Source organism: Mus caroli, unplaced genomic scaffold (assembly GCF_978045245.1).
Source record: "Mus caroli unplaced genomic scaffold, Mus_caroli_1 scaffold_2, whole genome shotgun sequence".
Classification (NCBI taxonomy): Eukaryota; Metazoa; Chordata; class Mammalia; order Rodentia; family Muridae; genus Mus; species Mus caroli.
In genome coordinates, this window is record NW_028227257.1 from 12,008,442 (window position 1) to 12,025,394 (window position 16,953).

Sequence of the window (16,953 nt, forward strand, 5' to 3'; positions counted from 1 at the left end):
GCACAGCGTTTTCAGAGAAACCATGGAAAGGCCAGAGATACACAAGCCCCATGTGAGCAAGCAGAAGAGGTGTCCAGATTGGGGGGTTGTCAGCCACACGTTGTGGTCTCGAAGCTTCTGACCTACAACGGTCACAGGATCCCCCTCAGCCCACAGGTTTGTGATGTCCTTACTCACTCTCCAGCACGCGTGACTCTGGCTACCACAGCAAAAGGCTGGGCCTGTAGCTCAAGTGTGTGAAAGACACAAGTTGAATTGGTTGTCATTTAAGACGCTCAGAAGTAAAAGGAACCAAAGGGCAAAACAGTAATACAAGAGCCGAGGGTTCAAATCTCAGGGCTTCTACTGCTTCTACTGACTTACTCGGGGTAAGTCACTCACCCTCTCTGTGCCTAGGCTAATCCGTAGGTCAGTTGTGAATGTCTACTGCTCTGATCTCAGTGTTTGACAAAGAGTGGCAACAGGCAAGACAGAGAACAGACTACAGCTCCCCCTGGGTGGAGTTGATGCTCTGGAAGGAAGAGGGTCAATAGTGGACCTGTGAAGGAGGACAGGTGGAGTCGGAGATATGTGTTTTATCAGGTGTTAGTAGCAAGGGCAAAACAAGGCAGGAAGGACTGTGGGACAAAGAGGAGAGGGATGGTGGGAGGTGACCCTGTGGTCGGTCCCCTGGACGGAGTGTTCCTGCTAAAGAGAACAGGGTGTAAGTTCACCTGGAGTAGCTGAAAAGAACAGGGAGAGTGGAGGTGACAGGGCTACACAGGCCCCATGGGACAAGAAGAACTGGAGATTTGGTTCTAGTTTGGTTTTGCCACAGTGGGGTCAAAACCCAGGGCTGGTGAGATGGCTCAGTGGGTAAGAGCACCCGACTGCTCTTTCGAAGGTCCAGAGTTCAAATCCCAGCAACCACATGGTGGCTCACAACCATCTGTAACAAGATCTGACCTCCTCTTCTGGAGTGTCTGAAGACAGCTACAGTGTACTTACATATAATAAATAAATAAATCTTTAAAAAAAAAAAAAGAAAAACCCAGGGCCTTGTGTAGGGTGGGCAAGGGTTCTATCAGTGAGCCGTGGCTTGGTTGATTTGGTTGATTGGTTGATTGTCAAGGCAAGGTCTCACTGTGTAGTCTGCTTGGCATACAGATCCACCTGCCTATACCACGTGTCAGGATTAAAGGTGTATATCACCGTGCCCAGCTAATTCATTTATATTTTTGAGACAAAGTCGCCCTCACTATGTAGCTCTTGCTGGTCTGGAACTCACTACACAGATCAGCTTGGCCTCGAAGTCTCAGAGATCCATTGACGGCTTCTCTCTGTCTGCACCCCTGAAACTGATACATTGGTTATGTATCACCACTGTTTTTTTTTCTCCTATTGAAAGTCTCATGTAGCCCAGGCTAGCCTCACACTCCTTAAGTAGCCAAGGATAACCTTGAACCTCTGATCCCCCTGCCTCCACCTCTGAAGTACGGGAATTACACCACACTTGGGTGTCTCTGGAGTGGTTCCGAGCCCTGTGTGATCCATAGGCAGGCAGACAGATCCTAAGCCACATCCCGGCCTCGTTTGCTTTTTTATTGAGAAAATGTAAATGAAGTTCTTCATGACATGGAGTCTGGGGACCGAAAGCTCCAGGAAAGCAGTGATGGCGTAGGTCAGCTGATGCTCATGTTGTCCCCTCCCAGCCTTCCCCCTCCCCCTTCCCCGTTCACATCTGATGGGCATGAATTTTTTGCCAGCACATATGTACATGTACCATGTACATGCTTGGGGCCTGCAGAGTTCAGAAAGGAGCATTGGATCCCCTGGAACTGTAGTTACGGACAGTTGTAAGCTGCCCTGTGGATGCTGGGAATCGGACCTGAATCCTCTATAAGAGTAGCTAATGCTCTTAACTGCTGAGCCATCCCTAAAGCACTAGATTTTTTATTTTGTTTTGTTTTGTTTTTTATTGAGGACATAAATTCCTATCACATTTGTGAAACTGACCATTGAAAAGCAAGAGAAAAAAAAAAAGGTTGCCCTAGATCCCTGCCTGCTGGGACCCACACATCCCAGTCTAGGGGATACCTCTGAGCAGTTGCCAGGCCACTAATAGGGCCCAGATGTGCCCAGAGGTGGCCCTGGCTCCAGACCTGCCTGCTGGGACACTCACCCGGGGGTGGCTTTACAGCCAGTTTATTTCCTGGAATGATTTTAAAGAAAATCCCAAGGGAAGAGCTAATGGCCTGGCCAGATCCTGCAGCCCTGAGCCGCTTCTCCCCAGGCCCAGCTCGAGCTTCGGTGGAGACAGGGGCTTGTTCTTAGGCAGGAAGCCAACTGTCCAGCTCAGTGAGAAGGGCTATGCTGAAAGGGCTCCATTTTAGGACCATTGCAGCAAGTGGGTTCTTTGTTTGGTTTTCAGAGACAGGAGCCCAGGTTGGCCTCCAACTTAGGAACTTGCCACGGATGACCTTGAACTTCTGTACTTCCTTCCTTCGACTCAGAGTACTGGGATCACCTGAAAGCACCACTTGCCATGCCGCCCAGCGGATGCAGTGCTGGGACCAAGCCCAGAGCTTCATGCCTACTGCGCCAGCACTGGACCAACTGAGGCCCGTCCCAGCCAGCCCTCCCAGGACAGACATATCACTGTCTATCATGGAAGGAGGTGAGGCAGTCAGCTCAGGAACTCAAGGCAGGAACCTGGGGGCAGGAGCTGGTGCAGAGGCCACCGAGGAGGGCTGCTGACTGGTGTGACTTACTCAGCCTTCTTTCTCTGACCATCTAGGACCACCTGCCTGTGGATGATATCACTTACAGTGGGCTGGGCCCTTCCACATCAATCATCAATCAAGAAAATGCACCACAGGCTAGCTCACAGGAACATCTTACGGGGGCCCTGTCTCCACAGAGGCTCCCTCTTCCCAAATGACTCCAGCTTGCGTCAAGTTGACATGAAACTAGCCAGCACAAACTGACTTTATAGATCAGGCTTGTCTTGAACACACAGAGATCCACCTGCCTCTGTCCCCCAGGAGCTGACATTAAAGTTGCCTGCCATCACACCTGAGTTTTATTTTGTTTGTGTGTGTTTGCTTGTTTGTTTGTTTGTTTTTCTTTTTGAGATAGGTCTTGCTATGTAGCTCAGGCAGACCTTGAACTCCTGACAATCTTTTTGTCTTAGCCTCCAGAGTGTTGATGTGGGCCACCAGGCCTGGGAGGCCTGTACTTTTAAAAAATACTAATATCGGGCTCACGCCTTTAATCCCAGCACTCGGGAGGCAGAGGCAGGCGGATTTCTGAGTTCAAGGCCAGCCTGGTCTACAAAGTGAGTTCCAGGACAGCCAGGGCTATACAGAGAAACCCTGTCTCGAAAAACAAACAAACAAACAAAACCAAAAACATAAAGAGCACTGACTGCTCTTCCGAAGGTCCTGAGTTCAAATTCTAGCAACCACATGGTGGCTCACAACCATCCGTAATGAGATCTGATGCCCTCTTCTGGGGTGTCTGAAGACAGCTACAGTGTACTTAAATAAATAAATCTTTAAAAAAAAATACTAATATCACGGGCTGGGGCTGTAGCTCCAGTCAGCCATAGAGCACTTGACCAGCGTATATAAGAGCCTGGGCTATCTCTCCAGCACCACAAAAAAACCACAGTGCTTATAAGCCCTTCAAAGCCCTTCACACAGAAAGCAAACACTCCTCTCTCTCTCTCTCTCTCTCTCTCTCTCTCTCTCTCTCTCTCTCTCTCTCTCTCTCTCTCTTCTTTTTTGAGGCTAACGTAGTCTACAAAGTGATACCTTCTCTTCAAAGCAGGGGATAAGGGTGGGGTTGGCTTAGATTGAAACTTCATTTGTAGGATGTTTGCCTGGAATACACAAGGTTTGGGGCTCTATCCTCAGAAGAGCACAAGACAGAGTTGTACACATCTGTTATCCCAGCACTTGGGAGGTGGAGGCAGGAGGGTCACTACTACATGAAGACTTTGTAGCTAGCCTGAGCTACACAAAAGCCTGCTTCAAAGATAATGCTAAATAAGTAAATTAAATAAACACTGACCGTGTGGGTTGGCCACACCTTTAATCCCAACACTTGGGAGGCAGAGGCAGGTGGATTTCTGAGTTCGAGGCCAGCCTGGTCTACAGAGTGAGTTCCAGGACAGCCAGGGCTACACAGAGAAATCCTATCTCGAAAACAAACAAACAAACAAACAAAAACCAAATAACAAACAACAACAACAACAAAATGCTTAAATAAATAAATAAATAAATAAATAAATAAATAAATAAATAATGCTGGCAGTGTTGGTTGGTGCACGGCTTTAATCCCAGCATTTGGGAGGTGGAGGCACGTGGATCTCTGTGCCTTCCAGGCCAGCCTGGTCTACAGAGTGAGTTCCAGGCCAGTCTGGTCTACCGGTTGTTCCAGGACAATTGGAACCACATAGGGAGACCCTGTCTCAAAAACAAACAAATCTAAAACTCAAAGAAGGCCTCCCCTCCTGCCCCCACCCTTGATTCTCTCATTTCTCCTTGGCTAGTTTGGCTGCCTGCCTTCTCCTAGAGACAGCCTTTTCTCCTCACACTGTCAAAAGCTGCACATTTCTGTGAATAACCCTTTGCTGTCCCCACCCCAGCTCTTCCCACAGAAGGCTGTCTGTCTACTCTGCCCCAGGCTCAGGGAGGCTCCTTCTGGGTCAGCTGTGTCCTTTCTCCCGTTTACTGGGGTCCAGGACCAGTCCCAAGGAAGCAGGAAGGCCCCGGGCTGGGTGGGCAGTAAACTACCCAGCCACCATAGCCCTGGCCTGAGCCCTTTGTCACCTGCCATGCCACCTCCAGCCTGTTCCTTCTCCTAGCTCTAGTCTCAGCCCTTCCAGGCGGCCTGTGGGACCTTGTTCCCAGCTGCTGTCTCTAAGCCCCTTGGCTGCATTCTGGGCTGAGGTTCCAGAGAGGCCCTGGTCTCCCTCTCCTTCTGGCTTTCTAGTGCCCCCAGCCACATGGTCTTTCTCAGGCCAGCTTCTCCCAGCCCCACAGCCTACTCCCCCTCCCCCAGGATTCTCCCATCCCTCTTCCTCCACCTCCATCCTCCCCATCCTCCTCCTCCCTCTCTGGAATGTCAACCCTCCCGAGGGCTCTGGATGCCTTGGTGGGAACCCTGCCTGGTGCTCTCAAGTCTTCCCGGCCTCTCATTCCATCCTGGCACTGCTGCAGGCGAGCAGTGTGTTTAATTGCTTGTTTGTTTTCTGTCTCCCCGACTAGAACAGAAGTTCCTGAGCACAGTGACTCTTCACAGGGGCTGGCACACCCCGGCTCACAGTACCAGTGAATGACTGAAGGAATGTTTCCTCACAGCCTCTCCAGAGACAGGCACTGTTGCCTCGGATTTCTAGAGGCAGAAACTGGGGCCGAGACTCTTGCTTGCTTCTGGCAGCGAGAGGTGAGAGTCAGGGCCAGGAGCCAGGCCTACCTGACTCCCAGAACGCTCAGAACCAGGCTGACCAAGTCCTAGGCACTAGACCTGGGGCCAGGCCCTCAGCGCTGAGTCTGGTCCTAGAGGCCCATCCCATCCCTCCAGGCCGGGGTGAAGTCACTCACTGTTCAACCTATGTGGAGGAACCTCCTGGGGACACAGTAGGCCTTCAGCTCGTTGATGCCCAGCCCCCAATACCACCTCACCAACCTCCCCTTCAGGGAGGCCTGCCACAATTTGGCGATTGTTAGAGACTTTTTTTTTCCTTTTGGGAGGAAAGCTGTAAGTCATTAGGCTGTTCCCGCCTGCGGGTCACCATTTCCTGTTTAGAAGACTCATCTCTCCTTTGGAGCTGGAAGCTCCCCACCCCCCAGCCGGGTTGGAGCTGGGCTGGCTGAAGCTCCCAGCCGACGCCTGCTCAGCTCCCCACAGGAAACTGGCACCTTCAGCACCTTTTGTGCTTAGAAAGGACACTCATTTTCTCTCGAGCCCCAGGAGGCCCTCAGAGTTGAGGTCACCAGCACCAACTAGCCCGAGGTAAATTGCTCCAGCCCTGGTCCTCCAAGCAGGAAGCTGTATGACCCCTACCCTTTGGCCTGGCTTCTCACCCTCCTGGCTCCAGCCAGCCCATTTCCTTGCATCAAAGACCATTTGGTACCCAGCAGCCAGACAGAGGTGTGGGCCTGCCTGACAGGGAGGCGCTTGGGAACAGGAAAGACATCCTCCCTTCAGCTGGGAGGGGCAGCTAGCTCTGCCCCAAAGACCTGCTATGGTGGAGCCAGAGCTCGTGGCCAGGCTGTGGCTAAGCCCCATGAAGCACCTTCCCAAGAGAGCCCGAAGAACTAAGAGCTCAGGAAGCTTGCATTGTACCAGAGTGGGACAGATACCAGGCCAGCCGGGAAGCCCAGGCCCCAAAGTTCATGACTAGTTAGAACTCCAAAGCACAAGACTTAAGGCCCTGCCCCTTCCTCCTGTAAGTCCCTTTATGGTGCCCCCATCCCAACACTGAGCACTTTTTTTGTATATAAATTAACCATTTTATTGAATATCAATAAACTGTACATATTAACTATACAAAATGCTGCTTACAATATAAATACCTTTAAAATGTAAACATCTTTCTCCCGGGGCCACCTGTTGGGCCCCAAAATAGTTCTGGGAGACACATTGGCCAGGCTGAAGCACCCCACTTGGCCCCTAACAAGTGATGGCCATTATTCATGGTCCCTTCTGAGACAGTTAAACTGCTGTGAAACAGGTGTCACCAGGACAAATGGGGGCGGGGGCTGAAACAGTTGCCCAGGCCCAGGGGCACCTGGACATGTGTCCAGTAACCACCCTACTAAGGCATGGTTACAGCTGGAGGGGGTGGAGGGGGAGAAGAACTATTGCATAGTCTGTTGTACCTCAAGGAAGGTGGCCTGAAGGGTCCTTGGGGGAGGTAGGGAAGTGGGGTCCCCTGAGCGGGGTTCAAGCTTCCCAGCCAGTGGGTTGGCTTTAGTTCTATGGCTCGAAGCAGCTGTGTCCAGAGACTACACCTCATGAATACTGAGGGGTAAGAGGCTCTGGGCGGGTACAAAGGCACTCCATCAGCCACCTGCGGCAAAGGCCACCAAGAGAGCCAAGCAGGAACCAGGTCCAGACATGGACGCCACAGGTCCCCGGACCAAGGCTGGAAGGAGTCCTGGCAGTGAGGAGGAGGGTGAGCTCTGGGAAGATGCCAGAGGACGGGGAGGTAGCAGGGTCAGCGAGGGCCTCCGGAGCAGCCAGACTCTTGGTGCTTGTGGAGCAAGGACATGCGGGAGAAGGTTCGGGCACAGGCCTGACACTGGTATCTCTTCACATCCGAGTGGGTTTGGAGGTGGGCACGCAGGTTGGAGCGGTCAGCAAAAGCACGGTTGCAGTGGGAGCAGGAGAAGGGCTTCTCACCTGGGGAGAGATACCAGCGGGGTTAGGAAGGCCTGGACAGGGCCTGGTCAGCCCAAGTACAGCCGGGCCTGCACTGGATGCGGGTCTCTGGGCTTCCTGCTGTGCAGCCCTGAACACCACCAGACTTCTGAGTGTCCAAACTTCCAGGCGGGGCTAACTGAAACCAAGTCCTTCCCACCTGGCAGGCACTGAACACTTCTGATTGACCTATCATCTGTCCCTTCTGCAGTCCTATTAGAGGTGGGGAAACTGAGGCACAGAGGCAGGCTCTAGGTCACCCACCATACCTCCATAGCCTGGGTTGTAGTCACTGCCTCAGACAGGGGAGCTGCAACTGGACTTCCTATTACCAGCCTTGAATTTACTTTGATTTACTTTGTCTGGGACAAAGCTCGAGAGGCAGCCTGGAGAGGCCTCCCCACCCCCACCCAGAGCCAGCGAGGCCATTCCTCTGCATCCTGCCAGCAGCCCACCGCTCTGCAGTAAGGAAGCTCTCCTTAACTAACTGCAAGCCCAGGGGCTTACAGACATCTGGGATCCTGACGGGCCGTGCCCAGTCAGGGCTGTAAGGACACACGGGGGCTCTGTGTCCAGTAAGTGCTTAATTACATGCTGTGTGGCTGAAGACTTCTGTGGGTTTGTGCCTCCGAGGATGGCTGAAAGCGGCTCTGTTCAGTGAATACCTGAATTAATAAATGTGCTTTTTAAACAAGGGGACCTGAACCTAGGGGTCCATACTTATAACCCAGCATTGTAGAGACAGAGGGAGGAGGGTCTCTGGTTTAAACCCAGTCTGGCTGAGTTAACAAATACCGACAAAACCAAACATCTGCTGCACCCCTACTATGTGCCAAGCATGAGGCTGTAATGCCAAACGGATTTTCAAAACAAGGCAAGCCTCCCGTCCCTCCCAGCCTGCTAGTCCACAGGCGGTGCCCTTTGGTTAGATTCTAGTGATGGAATTCGGGGCTGAGGAATGGCGCCTGGGTGTGCTGAGCCTCTGGATAGAGGAAATCTCAGCAGGGATCCTGCGGGATCCACCCACTCAGCAGGTATTCACTGAACAGAGCTGCTTTCAGCCCTCCTAGGGGGCACAAACCCACACAAGTCTTCAGCTACACAGGTGGGGTTCCAAAGCCCTGTGTGGTGGTGGACCTTGGCAATCTGTGGGTCCCTACAAGTAAGGGGTGTTGCCCCCTCCCTAGAATGGCCTAACCACTATCTGTCAGTTTAGCAGGGACAGGCGAACTGAATTAATTCTTAACAAAAGGGAGGTTTCAAGATAACACAGGGTGGGATGGAACTGGGAGTCTCTGGGCTTGCACAGGAAGTGTAGACACCCCTCCACACACACACACACACACACACACTCTTCACAGATCCCCGACCCCCAGACGCCTTCATAGTGTTCCTGGCAAGTGTGAAATCGGCACCAGGCCGGCTGGGACAAAGGCCACTAAGGGGGGCACTGTACATGTGATACCCCCTGGATTAAAGGGGCCTGCCGTGCAATGAACCAGCAGCTGCGGCCAAGAACAGGTGCTGGGCACCGCTGCCCCGTGCACCTGCTCTAACCCTGCAGGCCCCCACCCCCTGGGCTACCATTAAGACACACAATGGAACTCCTAGAGAACTGGGTGGTGCATTTCAAGGAGGGTTTTGTCTGAGCCATGCCTTTACATCAAAACAAAGTCCCTCAGGGGATCGGAGGCAGCCTAGGACCCTGAGGGCATCAGCTCTTCCCCAAAGTAGAGCCCCACAGCTTAGCAACCCTGCTGGAGAAAGGCCAGCCTGTTACACTTTTATAGGTTAAATCTGAGGCAATCCCTGCCTGGGGGGGAAATCTTATTCAGGTAATAAAGGTGTCAGTGAGACCTGCAAATACCTCCCCACCACCCCCCAGGCCTCACTGCCCCAATGCTGGCCACCACAGGAGACCCACAGCTCCACCCCAAAGCCTGACACACTTTCCAAAGAGCACCCCAACAGAACCACCACCAAGACTGGCTGAAGCCTTTCCCTCACTTCTAGAAGCTTTCCACTTGTCCCAAGGCTGAGAGGACAGCAAAGTCTGTCTTTGTTTCTCTTCTTAAAAAAAAAAAAAAAAATGTATCTATTCTATTCTTGTCCTACATGGATTGGTGTTGCCTGCAAGTATGTCTGTATGAGGGTGTCAGATCCCCTGGAACTGGACTTACAGGCAGTTGTGAGCTACCATGTGTGCTGGGAATTGAACTCAGGGCCTCTGGAAGAGTAGCTAGTGGTCTTAACCACTGAGCCATCTTCATAGTCACTGGGAAGTCATTTTTTTTCTTTTCTTTTTTTTTTTTTTTTTTTTTTTTTTTTTTTTGGTTTTTTGAGACAGGGTTTCTCTGTGTAGCCCTGGCTGTCCTGGCACTCACTTTGTAGACCAGGCTGGCCTCGAACTCAGAAATCCACCTGCCTCTGCCTCCGGAGTGCTGGAATTAAAGGCGTGCGCCACCACGCCCGGCTTAGGGAAGTCATTTCTTAGTGGCACCTGCACCCAGCACTTCACTCTACAAAAATCCCACGAAGTGTTCTCTGATACATTTTAGAAAAGGGGGAAACTGGGAAAGTTCTCGACCCAGGATTCAAGGCCAGGTGCAGAATATCCTGTCTAGCAATATCCTGTCTGACTTCTACAGTGTGGGTTGAGCCGGGATAGGGAATACCTCTTCACTCCTAGCCCGGAACAGCAAGGTACAGAACGGAGAACAACCAACATCTACTTGTCCACTGCTTGGCAGCCTTGGGAGTAAGTGTTGAGTCCCCCCAGGGTCTGAGGCCAAACAGCCCAGACTCAGCGCTCAGCTATGCACACTCACTCACCAGTGTGGGTGCGGACGTGGCCCTGAAGCAGCCAGGGCCTGGAGAAGGCCTTTCCACAGGTCGTGCAGACACAAGGCAGCGTGTGGCTTCGGATGTGCATCTTCAGAGCGCCCAGGCTGAGGTACTCCTTGTTACAATATTTGCAGTTGAAGATCTTCCGCGACTGGGGGTCCTTGGCCACCGAGAGCCTGGCCAGCTGCTTGGGAAGTTGGCCCAAGCCAGGGAAGGCGATGAAGGCCTCGGCCTCCAGGGACGAGGCCGAGGTGGATGAGAAGGACGACGGCGCCGGCGAGGGCGGGCTGGGCGGCTGGGAGCTTTTGCCACTGTCCTCATCGGACAGCGAGGTCAGCTCTGCGGCCTTGGGGCTCTCCCGCAGCGGGAGGGTGGCCCAGGCAACCGGCCGCACTTGGGGTACCAGGAGAGAGTCCCAGATGAGGGTGGGCAGCGAAGCGGCGGGGTTGAGGACCTCGGGCGGAGGGATGGCGGCCAGCAGGTGGGCCTGGTCGTAGGGCTGCTGGAAGGTGAACTCTGCGGGAAGAGAAGAGAAAGCAGGGAGTCAGCTGAGCCGATTCTCGGGGCGCCAGGTGGGGGGGCTCCCCGCCCGCCCCACCTCCCCCGCCCGGACTACGCAAGGCTACCCCCGCCTTCGAGTCTTCACTCGCGGAGCCTCCCCGTCCCGGGCCACAGACGCCCTCGGTGGATCCCAACTGCCAAGACCCGGAGCTCCAGATCCACCTGTCGCGCCCGCAGAGCCCGATTCTCAACCCCCCACCGCACCCTTGGGATCGCCCCCAGCCGCCCGCGTCCCGCACCCCACCACGCACCCACACACGCGTCCTGCAGCTCGCTATAGTTGGGCTTCCGGCGGGGGTCGGACGGCTTCCTGACCAGGAAGGAGCGCGGCATGTTGGCCAGAGCGACCTAGGTAGTCGGGGTCACCGGGTCGCGCAAGGTCGGTAGGCAACTCCGCTCGCGAGGCCCGGCCGCACACTACGATCCCCTCGGAGCAGCAAATTCCTTTAAGTACCAGGGCTGGGGGGCGTGACCGTACTGTTGGCCACGCCCCTTTGTCAAGGCTGAGCCAATGGCTGGCGGCGGCGCGGCCGGAGACTGAGACCCGAGCAGGTGCGCCTGGTCTGCTGAAGCTCCCGCCGCGTGGCGCTGAGATTCCGCTTGGGCTCCTCCCGGACCGGACCGCGCGGCGTCCGAGCGCCTCGGGCGACCCCTGGTGGCCGCGCCTGCCCCTCGCCGAGCGCGGTGCCCCGCAACATCCCCGAGCTGCTGACCTTTGGGCGCCGGGGAGCCAGAAAGTGCGATGATATGCACGCGCTTTGGGGTTCCTGGAGCTGTCTACACAGCCCTGAACAAAACACTACCTAGGGATGCCCCACGCAAGGATGGCTTCCGGGCCGTGGGAGAGAGAGACAGAGTAAACAGAGGATTCGAATACTAAAGGGAGGTGTGATTTGATGAAAGGAGGTGGGGAGAGACAGCTGTGACTGTCAATGGACGGTCACCTGACAGGGGAGGGTGTCTATGACTTCCCAGAGGAAGTGAAGAAGCACCGAGGGGAAAAGCCCGGGGTAAGAATCAGTAACTTCTGCCTGTCCAACCTTTGAGAGCAGGTTCCAGGATGAGGTTGGTGTGGGCAGACCCTGAGGGGTCCGATTTCCTGGCCTCGGGTCTTTGGAGGAGTTTGGACTTTGCCTTACAGGCACTGGGGAGTCACGGAAGGACTTTCAGCTGAGGACGGACGTGTTTAGAGTTGCATTGTGAAACACCAATAAGGGCAGGTGCGAGGCAGAGGTAGCAAGGACCAGGGCTGAGACTTCCGACTTCCTGAAAATCGTGTTGGAACGGTCACAGGGAAGAAGGGTGGCCTCAGAAACCAAGCCCACACCCCCATCGTATGGGGTTATAAACACCTATAAAGCAGAGGGACTATGGAAACCTCTGGGGCACCAGCTAGCATCGAGTCTCTAGGCACTGGAGGTAACAACAGGGAATAGAATCAGACTCCCAGCACGGGGGGGGGGGGGGGGGGGAGGATGGTCAGACAACAGGCAATCATCGTGGAGAACACTGCCCTCTGGGTAGATTTAGTTCATCCATGAATCTCCCTGAGTCCAGAGGGAGAGCACACAGAGCCCCACCACCACCCTCGTCCCAACGGACAAGGCAGCTGACTAGGTCTTGACTTTTCTCCATCCCCTATGATCAGAGAACAGGCTTTCCTACCACGGGACCTTGCTTGGTACCTGCCTTCCTCAGGTCCTGTTTTCTCTTCCAGATCCACACCTGGCTAGGCTTCCTTTCATCCCTTTCATCCTTTGTTTCAGCAGCCCCCCACTCCACCCCCTCAGCCTCCCCCAAGCCTGCTTAGTAAGAAGGAAAGAGAAAGGCAAATGAAGCCCACAAGGGGAGGCCTGTTCACAACCTCACACCTGCCAGAGGCCTGAAAGTAAAACTTGGTCAAATGATGGATGCTGGCTGGCATGCTGCTTAGGAAAGGTGTGACTTAGCCCCTAACGGGTGACAGGTGACTCTCCACGCCCAGGAAGCTCCCTTCCTAGGCTGACGGCCACCTAGGGTTTTTCAGCCAAGCTTTTCCTCAAGAGTGTCTGAAAACACCTAAGCCTTGCCCTCACTGGCAGACACATCCTGATTCGCTTATCTAGGGCGGGGTTGTTGGCATCGCATTTTAACTGTCAAAAGGACTGGATGCCTCTAAAGAGCAACCAAAGCTAAGAACCCATGGCCAGCCTCAAACCCAGACCAAACAAAAGCACAGTCCTGACACCTGTAAATAACCCCCCCCTGCCCCCCACAGGGTTTCTCTTTAGACCAGGCTGCCCTTGAACTCAGAGATTCACCTGGCTCCACCTCCCAAGTGCTGGGATCAAAGGTGTACGCCACCACGGCCTGGCTGACACCTGTGCTCTTAATATCAAATCAAAAAGAAAAAGGAAGAGAGAGAGAGAAAGAGACCAGAAACCCCCAAAAAAACACACTCAAATATCTATCAACAATAGACACGGACTAAACCAGGTTGCGTACCCACAAGAGAAGACCATACAGCTGCAAACAATAACTACAGCCAGATGGGGGATACATCTGCATCCCTTCTACTTTGGAGGCAGAGCTAGAAAGCTTGGGACTTTGAGGCTAGCAGTGAGAAGCCCATCAGGAAAAGAAAGGAAGGCAGGCTGTAGAGTATGTACAATTCCACGCAACAAGCAGGGCGAGGTGGCACACGCCTTTAATCCCAGCACTCGAGAGGCAGAGGCAGGCAGATTTCTGAGCTCGAGGCCAGCCTGGTCTACAAAGTGAGTTTCAGGACAGCCAGGGCTATACAGAGAAACCCTGTCTTGAAAAACAACAACAACAACAACAAAAATCCATGCAACAAGGCAGGCTGTAGAGTGTATACAATTCCATGCAACAGCAGAATGATTCCCACCCCACAGTGATGAGCAAAAGCCAGGAACCAGTGTGCAGTTAGCTGCAGCTGGTCAAAAGCAGGAGTGGAATAGAATTCTGGATGCTCCTGCACTTCCAGAATGAAGGGGTGTGTGTGTGTGTGTGTGTGGGGGGGGGGGTTAATGCAGAATCTTCTTTAAAAAAAACAAAACAAAAAAAAACCACCCCCAAAATTTATTTATTTATTTATTTTTGTTTTGTTTCTCGAGACAGGGTTTCTCTGAATAGCTCTGGCTGTCCTGGAACTCACTTTGTAGACCAGGCTGGCCTCGAACTCAGAAATCCGCCTGCCTCTGCCTACCGAGTGCTGGGATTAAAGGTGTGCGCCACCACACCACGCCCAGCTCAAAAAACGTATTTATGGTTGCTCTTGTTGAATCCCAAGCCAGCTCCCGACATGGGACTGGAGGACAAACGAAAGAGGCTCACTGGATCCAGAGACCCCAAAGAGAAAGAGGAAGAATTAGTGGACACCCCTCCCCCGTAACAACAGTGAGAAAGCACTGTGAACAGCTGGAGAAGTGTGTAAAGGCCCGGGAACAACTAGAGTTGTGTGATAAGCGCGTGTCTTCCTGATCACAGACAGAAGAGGGTTACACAAAGGAGCTCTTCGACTTCCTGCATGCACAGGACCACTGTGTGGCCCACAAGCTCTTTAAAAGCTTGAAGTAAATGTGCAGATTCACCTGCCTCACTCGGCCTTGACCCTGGGAATCAGGAACAGTTCTTTGGTGTGGTTTTGAACATTTGTTTCTACTGCAGTGAGCTCTGAGACCCTCACTGATTTGGGCAGGTAGCTTCCCTTCTGTGTAATTAGCAGTGATTTCATCTTAATAAACTGAGCTGCAAACTGGCAACAAAATGTATTTACTTATTTACTGTTGTTGTTTTTGAGATACAGTATCACTTTGTAGCCCTGGCTGTCCTGGACCGCACTCTGTAGACAAAGTTAGCCTCAAACTCACAGAGAACTGTCTGCCTCTGCCTCCCGAGTGCTGGGATTAAAGGTATGCGCCAGCACTGCCCAGCCACATTTTTATGGTCCTGTTTATATGTATGTGCCTGTGTGAGTGCATACCACATGTACAGATGTCCTCAGAGGCCAGACTTCTCTGGCATTTGAGTTAGAGGTGATTGTGGGCCACATTGTGGCTGCTGGGAGACAAACTCAGGTCCACTGTAAGAGCTATTGCTCTTAGCTGCTGAGCTTTTGATCCAGCGCTCGCTCTCTCTCTCTCTCTCTCTCTCTCTCCCTCCCTCTCTCTCTCTCCAGTGTTTTCTAGAATTCCAGATCCTCCTGCCTTTATCTCCCTAGTGCTGAGATCTTATGCAGGAACCTAGAACCCTACCCTCAATTCTTTTGCTATTATTTTGGATTTTTTTTTTTTAAGAGAGTGTATAGCCCAGCCTGATCTCAAACTCACTATGTAACCAAAGATGACCCTAAACATCTGACCCTCCCCTTCCGAGGAGCAGACATCACAGGTCTCTAGAGACCACCTGAAGGAAAGGTATTTGGCTGGCAAAGGAAATGGAAGTAAGTCTTGTTTCCTAGATAAGGGGAGATCTTTGTAAGTAGCCTTTGAACTTCAAAGAGACTATTCAAAGTCTTTTGGTATGACTGACTGATAACAGACTGGTATCTTGTAGCCCAGGCTGTCCTCTAACTTGTCCTGTAGCCTACAACAGTCTTGAACTCCTGATCCTCCCACCTCTGACTCATATTCTAGGGTTACAGGTGTGTCCAACTACACTCAGTTTTACGCTGTACTAGGAATCAAAGCCACAGCTTCCTGTTAGTGCAAGCAAGCACTCTTGTCAAATGAGCCAGCCATACAACCATATTTAACACACACACACACACACACACACACACACACACACACACACACACACACACAAATAATATCCAGAGATAATGCAGTTGTTCAGAGCCCTGGCTGCTCTTGCAGAAGACCTAGGTTCAGTTCCCAGCACCCACATGACAGCTCACAACCATCTGCATCTCTGGTTCTGTGGGATCCAGTGCGGTTTTCCTTTTTCTTCTTACAGTGCACAAACATAATGCAGGTAAAAACACTAAGACGAGAGAGAGAGAGAGAGAGAGAGAGAGAGAGAGAGAGAGAGAGAGAGAGACCCATATAGTCATGGCTCTTCTAGAACTTGCTATGTAAACCAGACCAATCTTGAGCTCACAGCTACCCACCTGCCTCTGCCTCCCATGTGCGCACACCTCCATGTTACCACACCTCTAGCCTGAACAAGAAAATCTTTAAGAAACTGTAACATGGGGAGCTGGTGAGATGGCTCAGTGGGTAAGAGCACCCGACTGCTCTTCCGAAGGTCCAGAGTTCAAATCCCAGCAACCACATGGTGGCTCACAACCATCCGCAACGAGATCTGGCACCCTCTTCTGGGGTGTCTGAAGACAGCTACAGTGTACTTACATATAATAAATAAATAAATCTTAAAAAAAAAAAAAAAGAAAAAAAAAGGAAAATGTTTAAAAAAAAAAAAAAGAAAAGAAACTGTAACGTGCAGGAAGCTCTGGGTCAAATATTCAGTTCTCCAGCCCAAAAAAGTCACCTCAAGAGAACTTGTGGTCCTCGCTGGGTGCAGGGACCCAGGCTAGCCCTGGCGGATTGACTCCTACTCCAGGTGAGCTTCTCCAGGCGGAAGTTACCTAGCTTCTAATCCTCAAGTGAAAAGCTAGGTGGCTAGCCTGGTGTAGCTGCGTGTGCCTATAATCCCAGAGGAGGCAGACTATCTAGATCATCCTTACCAACACATAGCTTCGTCCAAGGCCAACCTGGGCTACAAGACACTTTGGTGACTGCTGTCTCCTGAAGATGTCAGAGCAGGTGCAGAAACACCTCGCATCTGAACCTGGGTGCCCATTTTCCTCCAGGCTTTGGAGGACCTGAGCCCCAGAGGTGGGTGAGGAGAAGCAGGCATTCTCTGGCAGGCATAAGTCTGAGTGGCTCTTCCTGGTGTCCTCACTGCAGTTCTCACAGTCCTTGCTGGGGGCTGAAGTGAAGACACCCACCCACCCCAGGAGGTGAGACTGCCCGATATAGGCCAGGCCCAGGTAACAGGAGCCGACTTTGCGGTGCAGGCAAGAGCCAGACTGGATCTTCTTGCAGAACAAGAAGGGTTTAGAGACTGGGTTTCTATGTGTAGACCAGGTTGTCCTGGAACTCCCTCTGTAGAGCAGGCTGCCCTCGGACTCAG

The 16,953-nt window shown here is 52.6% G+C and overlaps 1 protein-coding gene and 1 pseudogene across 1 annotated transcript; one reads left to right on the forward strand and one right to left on the reverse strand.

Moving 5' to 3' along the window:
- Positions 1–6,517: 6,517 nt before the first annotated feature.
- On the reverse strand, positions 6,518–11,221 carry Snai1 (snail family transcriptional repressor 1). The gene is made up of 3 exons (XM_021156171.2): positions 11,067–11,221; positions 10,243–10,770; positions 6,518–7,392 (listed from the first exon to the last, which is right to left on the reverse strand). The coding sequence occupies exons 1-3, from the start codon at positions 11,146–11,148 to the stop codon at positions 7,208–7,210; spliced, it is 795 nt and encodes a 264-aa protein (XP_021011830.1). The 5' UTR covers positions 11,149–11,221; the 3' UTR covers positions 6,518–7,207.
- Positions 11,222–14,119: 2,898 nt separating this feature from the next.
- LOC110290519 (cytochrome b-c1 complex subunit 6, mitochondrial pseudogene) lies at positions 14,120–14,394 on the forward strand (annotated as a pseudogene).
- Positions 14,395–16,953: the final 2,559 nt, after the last annotated feature.

Coding starts and splice junctions, on each gene's coding strand:
- Snai1 (XM_021156171.2), bottom strand. CDS start 11,148: ATGCCGCGCTCCTTCCTGGTCAGGAAGCCGTCCGACCCCCGCCGGAAG. Junction 10,771..11,066: donor GCTGCAGGACGCGTGTGTGG/GTGCGTGGTGGG, acceptor CTCTTCCCGCAG/AGTTCACCTTCCAGCAGCCC. Junction 7,393..10,242: donor CCACGTCCGCACCCACACTG/GTGAGTGAGTGT, acceptor ATCTCTCCCCAG/GTGAGAAGCCCTTCTCCTGC.